This window comes from Alligator sinensis, unplaced genomic scaffold, assembly GCF_000455745.1.
Source record: "Alligator sinensis unplaced genomic scaffold, ASM45574v1 scaffold428_1, whole genome shotgun sequence".
Taxonomy (NCBI): Eukaryota; Metazoa; Chordata; order Crocodylia; family Alligatoridae; genus Alligator; species Alligator sinensis.
In genome coordinates, this window is record NW_005841919.1 from 234760 (window position 1) to 250364 (window position 15605).

The 15605-nt window shown below is 41.0% G+C and overlaps 1 protein-coding gene across 1 annotated transcript in view; it reads right to left on the reverse strand.

Annotated features, from left to right (window-relative positions):
• Positions 1–3045: 3045 nt before the first annotated feature.
• NR4A3 (nuclear receptor subfamily 4 group A member 3) overlaps positions 3046–15605 on the reverse strand; it is a 31541-nt gene continuing 18981 nt past the window's right edge. The window contains exon 7 of the mRNA XM_006018960.3: positions 3046–6183. Coding sequence (XP_006019022.1) covers positions 5921–6183 — 263 coding nt within the window. The 3' untranslated portion in view covers positions 3046–5920. The remainder of the gene's footprint in view (positions 6184–15605) is intronic.

A 15605-nucleotide genomic window follows, 5' to 3' on the forward strand; every position in this document is an offset into this window, starting at 1 on the left:
TCCAGCAAGACGTGGCGGGCGAGAATTAGAGGGTGCCTTGGGCCGGCCTGACACGGAGCGAGGGACCTTAAGGAGCACACGGCCCTCCGCGAGTACCCCGCCGTGACAGTTACCCTTGCTTTTCCTCCAGCTCCCCACATATCTAAGAGGGCCCTCAGCTCCTCTGCCTTTACCTTTCATGTTCTTAGTATTTCAGATACTGCATCTGGTAGTTGTGGGTGAGGGTTTACAGTGGTAACTTTGGGGAAACTTTGAATAAATGATTTCTTGTGAATGCAGGAGATTAGATTCAAAGGCTCACTAGGCCCACAAGTTTCTTTTCAGTAGGCAATATGATTCACTCCATAGTGTTTTCCTTCCAGAGGAGGGTGGTTCCAATTTGGATGAGTCCCTAAAATAGGGATGTCCAGCTTCTAAGCAGCCAGGCTCACACACCCCTTGGGCTGTACCAGTGGGGACCGCATGCTGTGTGGGCTGCACTAGCACAAGCCATAGGCCCCTCAAGCTGCACCCAGGCTGTGAATGTCCCAGCATCACCCTCAGCTCCTCAGGTGCAGACTCCATTGCATTATATCATGCAAGGGCCATAGCCTGCAGTCAGAACCATGCTGCACTGCACTACCCTTGTAATTTAAGAAATAACAGTACTCATAACTTTTATACAGAAGTAGATTAGAGCTACAGGTCTCAAATATCCTATTTAAAGTTAAGAAGTTGATTAAATAGCTCTTCTGGTGCTATATCCATAATTTGGAATGTAAGAAACATTATTCTTTTTATCCATTCATAATTAATGTTTAAGCCAGACTTTCAGTATTCCTAATGGTCAGCTTCCTTAGTTCAATAAACTGTGGGTGAATATCTCCTTTCTAAATACTCACTATTTCTTATGTAAATAGCTGTAACCTACTTCAAGTGTTGGACTGAATCCTGCTTGCCTTGCTTACTCAATAGTCTCACTGATACCAGTAGCAGTGCTCACCTAATGAGAAAACGATTAAGTGCTTATGTTATTTTGAGTTTAGTGGTATATGTTCTTTTCTTGTTATTTTCCTTAGAAATGGGCAGAGCAGAAATTTAAATGCAGAGCACAAGATCAGGAGTGAGGAGAACTGGATTCTGTCCAGCTCTGCCACCGATCTGCTGCGTGGCCTTGGGCATGTCACTCCCCCTGCCACTTCATTGTCTGCCTTGTGTATTTAGACTGTGCATTCTTCAATGTTTACAGTCTTGAGTACAACAACTAGCAAAATAGGGTCCCAATCTCTGATGTGGCCTCTAGGTGCTGCTGTAATACAAATCATTTTTACTTATGGCATATTATAGGGTACTCTCCTTGTTTTAGGACCTGTGACTTGTGTCCTTGTGTATGAGGGTTTGAAGTGGTGATTTTGGGGATTCCTTGTGTAAATGATTGCCTGGGAGTGCAGGGGCTACATTTGATGGCCCAGGAGGCCACTGCCATTGCTATGATCCTATATTCATAATTAATTAAAACATAAGTTAAATGTCCCTCTATCAAAAGATATGGCACCCATTCTGACTTGAAAATCAGTAGGAATTTGGGGCATAATTTGCTGCTTTTGAAGAAACTGTTAATTTAAATACATAAGAAGTGAAGGAGAGCAACTCTCAGCTTCCATCAGGACTTGGAAATGTAAACTAGGGAAAATCAGGGGTTGGAAATGTAAACTACTTTTTGTAAAGCAGTTGACTGATCTGAAATTTCCAGAACAGTTCAGAATTACAGGACTGTGTTTTGATGTCCCTGAGGACTCCCTGAAATGGGACTTTTGTCTCAAATTTGAAAGAAATTGGTTCTGGATCAGCATGTTGCTGCTTTGTTGAGATGACATAACTACCTGCTGCCACAGAAGCAATGGAGGGTATGTTTACACTGACATACAATGTGTTTTAGCTGGGTGGGTCTGGAGCACATCCTGCTCATCACTTCCACAGACACACTCCAAGCCAAGAAGCATGCCGGTGAGGCTGCTCTGGGAAGTCCCTCTGAAGCCGCTATTATAACTTTGTTTTCCGCTGTGCTTGAGAGCAGCTGCTGGGGTAGCATGGTTATTTTCTTGAACTTCCACCCCTCCCCACCCCAGCAGAGTTAATTAGCCTGCCTGAGTGCCTTGCTGTGGCAGGTACATTGACCCCAGTCAGAAATGTAACTGCTTCCAGGGCCTATGGTGCACCTGGGACTGAGTCCTGGATCTAGCTCCCTGGAAGTTAGTTGCTTTAAGTATTTGAATGTGTTATGCATTAGGAAAATTCTGAGCTGAAAACTGTTTTTTGCCTCTTTCATTAACAAGATTAGTGTTATTTAAAAAAAATGATTACAAAAATTCTAGTTTTGAAGATTTTTCATGCTCTGTTTTGTCACATGTTTAAATAGCAAGCTGCAGCCCTTGTACGTCATTTGACATGACTTCTTGCTAGAAAGTTCCCATAAGTAATGGTTTCTAACTGAGACATGCCACAGCCATTTGTAGTTGTGGACGTACTAAAGCAATGGCAAATGTCTTTTAAACCTACGTCAAAAATACAGTCATGACTAAATAGGTTAATTTGGTGTAGACAAGATTTGCTTTCCTCCAAAGCCAGTGCATACTGAGGAAAGGGAATTGCTCTACTTTTTAAAAGCACTGCTGGCATATTCTTCCCGTCTTTGTTGATTCACAGGGTTGGAGAATAGGGCCGTGCTCTTCTTTTAAGCTGGCCTAGCCAGCCTGCTTTTACTGGGCGTGCAGGTACTCAGAGGAAGGACAGACTCCATGTGCTCTGCTCCCTTCATAGTGTTTTCTCACAGAGGCAAGGCCTCAGTATCCAAGAAGGATGTTGTAACTACTTAGTGTAAATTTTTCTTTATTTTGTTTAAGGCTACTTTAATTTCTGCCATTGAGTTTTCCAGTTTTTAAGCATGCTTCTAAAACTTTTTCTACTTCTAAGATTCAAGTCAGCAAATTTTTAATGTTCTGTAACTGATAAGAAAGTCACAGCAGATTGTAGCAGAATTAAGCATATCTGTTCAAGACACATGGGGGCTCTGAAAAAGATGTTATTCAATTTAATCATTTTAATTTACATTGTATATGTACAAGAACATCATTTCTTTCAACCCACAGGTTAACACAAAAAAGCACTGCTGTTAGAGGAGCAGAGAAACTTTTGAAACACTCTGTCTGAAATAAAAGCAAGGCACTCTCCTTTAACAGCTGATATAGTCCTGAATTCAGCCTGCAAAAAAGGCATGTTCACACTGAGAGCTCTAACAAAAGTAGCAGAATTATCTGCTTTAATTCTTTCTTTTGCTATCATGATTTGCCATTGATCGTACTGCATGAATAATTTTTGTGAACTGAAATAAGTGTGAAGAACATTCCATAGATTACATGCTTTTGAATAGTATCACAGTTGAGAACATCTATGGAAGACTGAAGCACACTGGCTACATGACATCTAACATAGGGCTCGGGACCTGCTATGAGCAACATCTGTCCTAAGAAATGTAGTTGGTTGCAACAAGTCCTTTAATTGTACAATACTAATTTGTGTGAAAATACTTTTCAATGAGCTAGTCCCATTAGTGCTGCAAGCCCACGTCTGGGAGGTGAGGATGCTCAGCACTTCTCAAGATTTGTCTTTAAAAAGATGATTTCTTAAGGTAGGGGTGGCCAACCTGCAGTATGGGTGCTGTGAGGGGCACAGGCAACCTCTGTGTGTGGCACACAGGAGATCAGGGAGGGAGCAGGGAGCACAACAGCAGCTGGCTCAGGGAGCATAGGGAAGAAAGCAGAAAGCAGAGCAGCAGATCAGGCAGGGAATGCAGGACTAGGAGCAGAAAGAATGTAGACCAGCAGACTGGGCAGGGAAAGGGGATAATTTGTAGCATGCCTGCAAAAAAAGGTTGACCCCCACTGTCTTAAGAGACTTTGTATTTTACACAAGGGAACAGAAGTAAACATACCTTTGAAGTGTGTGTGTGTGTGTGTGTGTGTGTGTGTGTGTGTGTGTTATATACAAAAGTTCAGATTCAGTCAAAATATACTTGTCTTATAGGTGAGGTGAAACACCAACCTACAAGAAACATGAGATTCTCTGATATTTAATTATGCTATTATGTTTGCACGTAAGCTTAAAAGTCAATACAAAAAGCAATACTCTTCCAAATATTTTCTGCAGGTAAGCTGGAAATATTAACTTTAGTGATTAAAAGTCCGTTTTCCTATTGACGCTACTAGAAATCTCAATATAAGAATAATTTTTCATAAAGCACATCAAAACATAAGTGATAAAATACCAGATAACTATTTTAAAACCATACAATGACTGATATCTGGGTTATCCTTTGCAGCAATTAGGCAATTCATTTGGCATCTGTTTGATTGTATAATTTAATTTCCATATAAACAGCATAGTTTAAAAAAAGACAAAAGCTAGAATGTTTAAAGCTAACAAAAGATACAGTGACATCAGATTGACATTCAAAAAATTTTTCTTAGCAAAATGACCAACAAAATTTTGATTTAATACAGTGCATATAAAGTTTTTTAGAACTAAAATCTTTACATATTATTTGAATTTAGCAAAACATGAGCAAGATTTTAATATCAAAGTGCTAAACAGTACTGCCTTAAAAGTCACTGCAAATAAACTGTAAAATAACTGCTTGTGAAGTGACAGATATTTTATATACAAATGGTTAATAAAAAGACATACACACAGATATATACATATATAAACAGATTATATATATATATGTATATAGTTCTCTAACTGCTGTAACTGAGTCAGTGTGAACACCTTAGTTACTCAGTGTAACACGGCTCCCGTGAGCTGGCAGTCATTGCAATAAATACAGGCAAAGCAATTACAATATACCATGCATACAAACATTTATACAAATAAAGACACTATGCAACAAATTATTTCATATTAATATGGCATCAACAGTATAAACATACAAAAAAGGAGTACGAACACGGAATGTTTAAATGCAGTCCACTATATCCTTTCTAGCACTTACATTCATACTATTTTACAAGACTTGCTTCTTTTTCAAAACCATTTATGTCTGTTAACTAACTTATCCAGATTATATTCTAAAATGTAACTGTCCCTGATGCTGACCCTGTATGTTCCAATCACTACTTACTTTTATTTCCTTATCTAAGGAACCAGTGCTCAACTGAATCACAATCTGTACCAGTGTTTTCCACACTAATTTGTCAGTATGTCACACTACATGGATTCAAGTTTGGGAAACTGTCATGTAAGTTAGTGCATTTAATTTTCTTACTGGATTTCTTCTGTTTTTATCTTCATATTAAAATAAATTAGTTAATAAACAAGACTTAGTAAGACAGCACTTTAAAAAATTGCACTTGAACATGGGAGCTAACAGCCATTGTCATTTTGCTATATCTTATTTATATGAAATACTCAATTGTATGTACTTTGTTAAAAAAAGTGAACTTTTGTTTAGTTTGTGCCAATATATGTGCCCTTGATACAGGAAGTATGCTAACGTATTGTCACAAAACACATACTACCCTGGCAAACAACTATTTGTTGTTCTTGTTTTCAAACACACAGTTTTCTACCATTTTATTCCCCATATATAATGAGGTGTTAAACATTAGATTTAAAACAGTCATGTTAACCTTTTACTGCTGGGATAGCATCGTCCAAAAGTGCCATATTAGCAATTAAAAAACCCCCATTTCACACAAAACAACCCAAAACACAACCCCCAGAGAATATGCAGCTAAGTTTTAGGCCTCAGACTGCAAGGAAAAGTCCTCATTTTAGGGCTGGAGCTGCTTTTCTGTTATGAAAGGCAGAGAAGTTATCTGTACGTGACAATCCATTTGCCTGCTCTGGTGGGCATCTGCCTTCCATGAGTATTATCTGAGACTCAGAAGGGTAAGGTGTCCAGAAACAGCCTGTCAATGATGGAAGGGGGTGGCACCAGATCTTCCAGTTTCAGGTAAAAGATGCGCTGCAGTCCCAGTGTGCAGAGAGAACGCAAGTCAGAAAGAACACCCAGTACCTTAGGCTCCGCAGACTCAAGTGGTTGTCCTTTGTTTTGACAGCTGAAAGCTAAGTGGTCTTTCAAGCTGCTAGTGATCTTGTTGCATAGCTCTTCCACTTTCTTTGGTTCTTTTAATCCATGCCGTTCTGCAGAATAATGGCAAAAGAAAAGCTAAGTCTACATCATTATTCCATACTATAAAACTAAATTTGATACTTAATCGGTTGTTGTCTACCTATAAATAAAAAGTACAGTAATTTACAAGACACACAGACTATATGTAACTATATATAAAGTATGTGTGTCTTGTATATTATTGTACTATTTATTTATGGGCGTATACATAGAGAGTGCGCATGTCTGTGTGCACAGAAACACGTAAGTGGGAGCATGTACACACACTTCTGCTAGAATATTAGTAGTGGCCGTGGTAGTACAATGTAATGTTGACTGACCTTTTTCATATAAGATTTAATGACTGCCCTTTCCTGCTAGCATTAAAAATATTTAGCAGTAGCTTTCAACTATAATTGAAATTATAATTAATATATTGAATCCAAGCTACTGCTATATTTGCCACATTTTTTACAAAGTAAGACATAATTTAATTGGACGATTTTCTGGCAAAACTATCACAGAAGGTGGTTTGGAGATTTTCCTGCCTCCCTACCAGTTGTGAATGCTCAATAACTATGGCAACCATTATTTATTCAGTGAATTCAAGTGGGGATCAATATCTACTGCCAGCTCCATCAGAACTAGACCTGGAATTCCACTAGGAATTTACAGACTCTCTCATAAGAAACCAAAGACACCTCAACCATCCTTTGTTATTTTGATCATCTACTCCCTTTATGGTTTATTTATCTCTAAAAGGCTGGAGATAAAAGTAGTCTGAAAGTCAACTATTTCCAGCTTCAAGAAAGCAACACACAAAGTAAAAAAGCTTCCATGCTATCCATCCCAAGATTTATGAAATTCCTAAAAGCAAAACAATGACTTTAAGTTAAGTAGGGCTTCTTCCCTTTATCATCTGTTAAACTGTTTTAGAGAAGCTATACATCCTCAGTTTATTAAGTTTAAAGAGCAAATTTCAGATTTGTATTTAATTAAAAACAGTCTTTCTGCAAGCAAAGGGTAAGTTCTGCATTATTGTTTACTTATCAAGATGCACTGGATGAATTAATGTAACATGTTTCTGAACAATAATGTCAAATAATCTTGGTGCATTTCAATTTTGCCTTTGAACTTCAAATTCACAAGTAAGAAAGAATCTGTTTCATTACCAAAGATATGATAAACTATATTTTAAATACAGTACTGGGAGGTGTAGGAAAATGCAGATTAAATTTACTGGCAAACAGTATATACAGTAGTCACCTATAAACACCCAAAAAAGCAGAGGGCTGTGAAAGTTCTTATGTTCAGTGCACTCTCAACTAGCTGCCCCTGTCCTCCTGCCAAGGTCATGTTCCCTTTTGCATACAGTTTATTCTCCTTGTCCAGCATCAGTAAGAGGGAGGGTCTGATAAGAGGCAATGACTTCTGCCTACCTCCCTAAAAAGGGGAGTCAGTGAAGACAGAAAATGTTCTTTGCCCCGCCAAAGCAGGGAGAATACGTGTAGGGTCTTTGAATGGACTTCCCACACCTCTCAGGCAGATGTACATATGCGTGGACGTACCGTGAGGTATGGGTGTTCTTAAATCCTGCCTGTAGTAGTTATTTGGCATATATGGCTTTTATGAACTAACTCAACACATGTTTCTGCAATAAGAGTAGCAAGGAGTCCAAGGGCCTAATCCTTCTCTCATTTTCATTTATTTTATGCATATGCAGCTTTGTATATTTCAGTGGAGCTAACTTCTCAGTTACACCAATTTAAGATCAAGCTGCAGATGTGTACATCTTCAGCCAGAAGCTAGTATGTTCTACTATTTAAGTACCAGCAGTCTGCCTTGTTATCTGTCAAATACCTGAAAAATATTCATCCAGGCAGCAATATCTGCTTCAAACATCTTTTTTTTACCTTCAAGGAATTAAAAAAACCCTAGATATTCGAAGTGACTTGTTTACATTATAACATGAAGTGTCAATGAATATTTAATGCATATCCAGTAAATTGTGCATAGTTTAATTATGTAAGCCTGACTGTACAGATCATGTAAATACTTCCACTGATGCAGCCATTAAAGAGCTGAGGGATTAAATATTTTATAAAAATGTAAAAATCTGTAGAGATTTTTTTAAATCAAGTCTTATAGGAAATTGTATAGAACATTAACTTAATTTCTTAGTCTTTGAAGAGCTCTTACCTTTTAATCTGTTTTGAGACTATTTTTTTTAGCAATGTCAAAGAAGACATATTTATAGGCCCAGAGATCTGAAATCCTTACACAGATCCACAGTTTGACTTTAAAATAGTACAACAGAGATGTTTAAACCTACTGTATGCATTTCTGCAAAGTTTGGAAAATCAAATACTAATCTTGAGCACACAAGACCTGTTGTCTTTTTCAGTCAGGATCAAACCTGTAATCTTGGTCTTTGGTATAGTTGTTATTAAACTCCCAAGTTTAACAGGTTTTATTAAAAATGTGTTTTGTTCATTGATTAGCAGTGAAATATGCTGATGCAAAATATGAAAGGTGTAAAAATGATCTTAATTTGTTACTGGTCTTGCTTTACATAGCAAAACCCAGGTAATTTTGAATTATGACATATTTCACCCTCTATATGCTCTGTTGTGCCACAAGAGTAAAGCAAACTCTGAACAATGAGATTGTCCTCTACAGTGTGAAAAGCCATGTGATGGCACTTTCAACTTGCAAATCTTCACAAGGAATTCCTCACAAAGATTAATTCAAATTGCTCCTTTAGAAAAGAAAGCTTGTCTCCTGCCAAACTTGCTGGATCGATGGGAAGCCAGGTCCCTCCTTACTGAAGCCTGTCCCTTAGCAAATGGTATTGCCCTCCGCTTGCCTCCTTACCAGTCCTTATCCATCTGCTTCCCATTAATTTCTTGAGAAAATACCTAATTAATTATAGATTTTGGTATATTTTGGTCTGTAGTAAAGGCTCAAAGAGTACTTTGAGCTATTAATTTATCACAGATTTTAAATCACTGGGAAGTGCTTTTTGATTGTGAGAATGCTAGATGTACTTTAAAGGTAGAAAGAGACAATTTTGCCTGCCACACTCACTAAAGTAGCCTCATTGGGTCAAATGAACATGAAAACCTGAAGTCCAATATAACCATTCACTCCAAAGGGAGCAGGAGCAGGCCCTTGGAATAAACAGGCCTAACTGCATCAAAGTCAATGAACTTGTAACCATTTACACCAGGTTCTAAATAGACATATTGGCCACGTCCAGATGAGTGTGGCTGTGCGGTATGTGGTGTCACAGGCATGTCTGCAGCTCCATTCAGGTGTTCTCTGTGCTGCAAGGTAGCAGTATGAGGGAGAGGGGTTTGAACCTGGGAGATCCTGGGGTCAAAAAAAACCCGCAAAAAAAAAAAGCAAAAAAAAAAGCAGGGCAGTACACGCAGGGACAGCATGTGCCAACCAAAACTGAAACCTGGCCAGCTGGAGCCATACTCCGGCTGCTGGCCAGGCTCCAAGTGGCAGGATTGCCAATGTTGCAGCCCCAGGAGGCCCCCAGGACCTCAGGAAAGCCTGCAGGGGCCAGCCTAGTGCTGGTCCTAGCCTCCCTTACCCCACCTGGGGTAACTTGCTGCACACCAGAGGGCAAGTGGCACAGGCATTCCCTAGGAACAAGTTAGGAGTGGCACAAGGTGTTCTGCTGCTACTTGCTTCTGGGGAAACAAACATCCATGCTCATGGGGATGTGGCCATTTGGTTCAACTGGAGCACTCATGAAAATGAAAGAGCAGGATTTGTCTTCAGAATGGCAACTAATAAAACAGGATTTTCCCAAATACCTAAGAGGTGCATAATTACTGTTGCATTCTGTTTTTCTGATAGTAGTATTTGAACAGGTGCAGAAGAGGTGAAAAATTGGACTTTTCTGTTTAGCATATCATTCCTTTCCTAAGTAGGCTATCAACCACTTTTGCAATAAAGTAGTATTTTCTATCAAGAGTGGTCTTCATAATCTGATGAAAGGGACTTGTCAGAAGTCTTTCAGAACACCTGACTCAATACCTCTGCAAAATTGCAGTTAATCCTGCCCTGTTCAGAGCAGACTCTAAACACAACTAGTTTTGCACACCCTTCTGCTTTACCAACATAGCAGCCTGGGTGATCTCAGTGAGATTCCATGCTATAAACCTGGTTAAGGGCAAACACTTTGCAAGAAGAAAAAGAAAGAGCAAGACAACCAGTTACCAGCTGAGCTGAGGTACCCTCCCTTGCCCTGGACAGTGGTGGACTATGGTAGGATTTGGACTCACTAAATGAAGGTTGACCTCTCTAGACAGTATGACTTCTAAACATTTGAGGGATTTTCAACTTCTGTATTTTAAGTCGGTCTAGATCATGGTTATCTTGAAGATCTAGGCATCAGACACACATTGATTAAGGAAACAACAAATCATTAATCCAGACTCACAAAGGGCCTGTTTATTTACCATGCTGAAAGTATGGCTTTGTCCCGGTTTTAGTATAATTACCTGATTTCCTCTTCCTTCTTCATGATCACCTTCCTTTTCCATAATTTAAAGAAATGTGGGATTTAACTGAATGTCTGCTGGGCCCACAACATTTTGATAGTAATGTGTACTATTTGATGGATACAAAAGAGGATCTGGACATTACAAGTCTCAGAGCAGCCTACTACTGTGCAATCTGGAACCCAGGAGTCCACTGAATGTCACTCTGTGCTTGCTCCCTTTAGGAAGCAATATTCCACAACATGATGCAGAGTCCAATGGACATTTGCTTTTGTTGGGTTTTTTGAGGGGGAGGTAAGAGTTACTGCCTGATCAAAAGGGAGAAGAAAGTTAGTAGACAGGAAGAGATGTTCTTGAGCAAATCCTTCACTTTACTGTTGCAAGCATCCAGAGCGGAGTAGAGGACAAAAGATGGTAGAATCTGGAGATAGTGAGTATAATTGGCTAGACTGCTCTGTCTTTTTACCCTAAGCCCTGCAGCTGACCTGACTGCTTAGTGTGTTGCTTCCCTATGAATGGACCCAGCATACAAAAAGTCTCCTCTGGGTTGTCAAGGCAGCAGTGAAGGGCTAACAGCTGCTACAGAGCAACTGAGTTTCTCTTTTACTCAAGTTGGGGAGGTCTGTGTTTGGAGGGGATGCATGGCAGCCAGATCTAGGGACTACAACTATACCCTTGATTGTTTCCTGATATGAATTATGTTTGGAAGGTGCCAAGAATTGTGTGGGTATACTAAAACTGGAATCTCCACAGCAGGTGAATGAATGTAAACTAATAATGAACAGAGATGCAAAAAATGTAGGACTTGATCCTGTAAGATGCTGAACATTTTGGTACTAGTTTAGTAGAGCATCTAACCATATGCACCTTGAGCAAATGCAAACAGTTGCTACGGAGACATCTATTGACCTGTTTAAAATTAAACATACACTGAAAGTTTTTGCTAGATTAAGTCCAGAGTACGAAGCACTCTACAGGATGAAGCCCACAGCGTCTGTTTAGTAAAACAATATTATTTTTTGTATAGATATGACAGCGACCAAGAAACAGACACAGAGATTATTTGGAGACCTTTCCATTTCAGACATTAAAAAAATTAGGCTAGGCTCAATTTAAAATTTAGTAAAATTGCCCCTTTAAATGATTTTCACTATAATCTAGGTGTTCATATTTTTATACTGTTGCAATCTATTCCACTGCCCCTCTGTAAAACATAACATTTTATACGGGCATGTAGAAAGCTGTAGAAAGACTTAAAATGGCTTTCTGCATTAAAGCCTGGTATAAATTACAGTTTTACCAGTAAAGCTTTGTGAGGGGTTGAGGGAGTTTTACGTGGAATGGGCATAGTATTTCTGTGCTCCAAAAAACAAACCAAATCAGCAAGAATTGTAAAGGGGAGCTGAGTCTAGTAAAGCTTAGTCAAGTCGGACCAGTTTTTACTTTCTACATTAGTACCCTTCATCTAAATGTCTTCTTCTAACACTTCTAAATGTTTTTCTAAGTGTCTTTAGACCTTTGGAGTCCCCATTCCAATATGACCAGAATAAGTGGCCCAAAAGAAATAGAGCAGTATAGACTCATTTCTTGCTTTCACGGGAGTGGTGAAAGAATGTTGCAGTTTTCTATTTACTCTCCTTTGGCTGATGCTCTGAGCCCTGCTGGTAGGCTGTAAAGGAAACTGTTCAGCCCTGCTTAACCAACTGAAGTGAAAAAGGAGGAGAGAGAGAGAGAGAGAGTGAAAGGGCACTGCCAGATGTGAAGTTCCCTGCTGTAACTCATGGTGCTTCACAGGCAGTGCTCTGAGTTATAGAGTTCTTCCTAAACCAACAGACATTGGCTGTTGGATCTGGGGGTTTGGGGATCGAGCTCCAGTTTGGAGTGGCTTTGTGTCTGCAGCTGCTTTCCCCTAGCCCTGCCCCTCCCCCTTCCCAGCTCCGGTGCTGTCTTCAGAATGAGAGGATGGGAAGGGAACAGAGGGAGCTTGATCTAGGGTTTGCCCAGCCTGCAGTGGAGGGTGAGGCAGGTGGATTTGAGCTTGGCCACATCATGAGGGTTCAGGCTCTTGTGCGATTGGACATTTTTTAAGCACTCTGTAGCCATGCACTTGTCAGTGCATAGCTGTAGAGTGCTTCACGGGCCTGACTGTGTGACAAACTGTCGTTTCTGTCAGTGCCCAAAGATCCTACAAAACCACCTTCAATAAGAGAGATATACTGGGTGCATTTACATGCGTGCTTTACTGCTGAGTTGATTAGCTTTGCAGTAAAGCATCACAGTCTACATGTGTGCTGGTATTAGGGCACAGTAAATTAATTAACTCTGTGGTAAGACAGTACTGCTGGGGGGCAGTACTATTCTATGGCAGAGTACTCTGTGGAAATGTATGTGTAGATGGTGACAGGCCTTGGCTTATCTCCTTAACGATTACTTTGCATTCGTCTTCCATCAGCCGAAAGGGATCACCCTGCCTGACAAAATGCAAGATCACCAGGGGAAGGGCTAACATAAACCCATCATTGGTGTATATCTTGTGAGGAAACACCTTGAGAGGCTGGACATCCACAAATCAGCCGGCCCGGATGGAATGCACCCAAAAATGCTAAAGGAACTGGCTGACATCGTAGTACAGCCAATGGTGAGAATATTCAAGAACTCGTGGTGCTCGGGCGAGGGGCCTCATGATTGGAAGAGGGCCAATGTAGTGCCTATCTTCAAGAAAGAGAGGAAAGACGATTCAGAGAACTACAGGCTAATCATTTTGACCTCAATCCCTGGAAAGGTCTTGGAAAAAATCATCGAGGAAACCCTTAACAACAGGCTAACAGAAGGTAATATTCTACGAGATAGCCAACATGGCTTTGTTGCGGGTAGGGTCTTGCCTGACCAATCTCATTTTCTTCTATGACCAGTTGACGCATCACCTGGACAAAGGAGAAGTGATAGATATCATATATTTGGACTTCAAAAAAGCCTTTGACTTGGTGTTCCATGATGTCCTCATGGCAAAACTGGGTAACTATGGCCTCGGCAATCTCACAGTCCAATAGCTGGGGAACTGGCTCCGTGGACGGACCCAGAGAGTGATAGTCGATGGAACCAAATCAACATGGCGCGTGGTGACCAGTGGCATCCCCCAGGGCTCTGTTCTCAGGCCTGTACTCTTCAGTGTATTTATAAATGATCTGAACGCTGGTGTCAGAAGTGGACTGGCTAAATTCACTGACAACACCAAACTATGGGGAAGTGCAGTCACCCTAGAGGATAGGCTGGCAATCCAGGCCAACCTTGACAGGCTTACCAGGTAGGCAGATCAAAACCTGATGGCATTCAGCACTGAGAAATGCGAGGTGCTCCTCCTTGGGAGAAAAAACCCACACCATACTTATAGGCTTAGCAGTGCTACACTTGCTAGCACCACAAGCAAAAGAGACTTGATTGACCATAAGATGAACATGAGCCACAAATGCGATGCCACAGCCAGCAAAGCAAACAAAACTTTGGCTTGCATCTACTGATGCATCTCAAGCAAGGCCCAGGACGTCATCCTCCCAATTTACTTGGCCTTGGTGAGGCCTCAGCTGGAGTACTGCATCCAGTTCTGGGCTCCATAATTCAGAAAGGATGTGGAGAAGCTTGAAAGAGTCCAGAGGAGGGCCACATAAATGATTAGAGGTCAAGAGTGCAGGCCTTATGAGGAAAGGTTAAAAGCCATGGGACTCTTCAGCCTGGAAAAGCATAGGCTATGGGGGGACTTGGTGGCAGCCTATGAGTACATAAGGGGTGTGCATTAGGAACTGAGAGAATGTCTGTTCACCAAGGCACCCCAAGGGAAGACATTATCCAATGGTCACAAACTCCTGGAAGACCCTTTTAGGCTAGACATAAGGAAATACTTATTTTCTGTCCGAGTCCCCAGGTACTGGAATAGACTCCCTGCAGACATGGTGCAATCACCTACTCTGGATACATTCAAAAAACACTTGGATGCCTATATTGCTGGGATCATTTGACCCAAGCTGACTTCCTGTCCTTTGGGCAGGGGGCTGGACCTGATGATCTTACGAGGTGCCTCTCAGTCCTAATGTCTATGAAATCTATTAAATCTATGAATACAACACATTCTCACCAATGCCATTGTAGAGGCTAGGATACGGAGCAGCACAAAACAGTTGTTACCTGTTTGTTGCTTGATAGGTAGAAGACAAGTTGAGAATGCTAGCAGAGGTGCTGGTGAGGGCTCAGGGCAGATAGCTGCATGTCTGGGGTAGGGATGAGGTTGCTGGGATAGGCAGGTATTAGGAGAGCTGGTCTGGGTAGGTGCTGTCTGACTAATGGGTTACTAAATGCTGCCTGTCTCTGCGAATGTACCTGGAAAAGTAAGTGGGTGCTAGATGAGAAATACCAGAATGATGGGCAGGGGTTTCTAAGGTCTTAGGTTCTAAGGTGCTAGGCCTTGCTGCTTTTGTTTTTGCTCAAACATTTGCACAACCCTGGATCTAGCTGTGGAGCTGTAAAAGGCTGTCTGCAGAGCAGGAGCTAGAATATACCCTATGGCAGCTCTACAGTTTCACGGCATAGGTCCAGAGGGTTTCCAGGATATTGCTATGGGGGAGGGGAAAACATTTTTACTTCTGAGTAAGTGAAATGATCAACTCTGAGAATAGTTTAGTGGCAGAGAAGGATACACTCAGACACAGTCTGGCCTTGGCAGCTGAGAAGGGAGAAATGGTATTCAGCGGGGAACTGGCAACTGAGAATATAGGGCTGTAGGGTCCAACCTTTTTCGCAGGCATGCACAAATTAGCTCTGCTCCCTCCCCCAGTGCTATTCTGATTTCCTTCCTTTGCCTAAGCTGCTGCTCTGCTTTCTGCTTCCTGACATGTGCTCCCTTACTGATCTGCTGCTTTGCTTTCTGCTCCCTCCCTGACCACAGC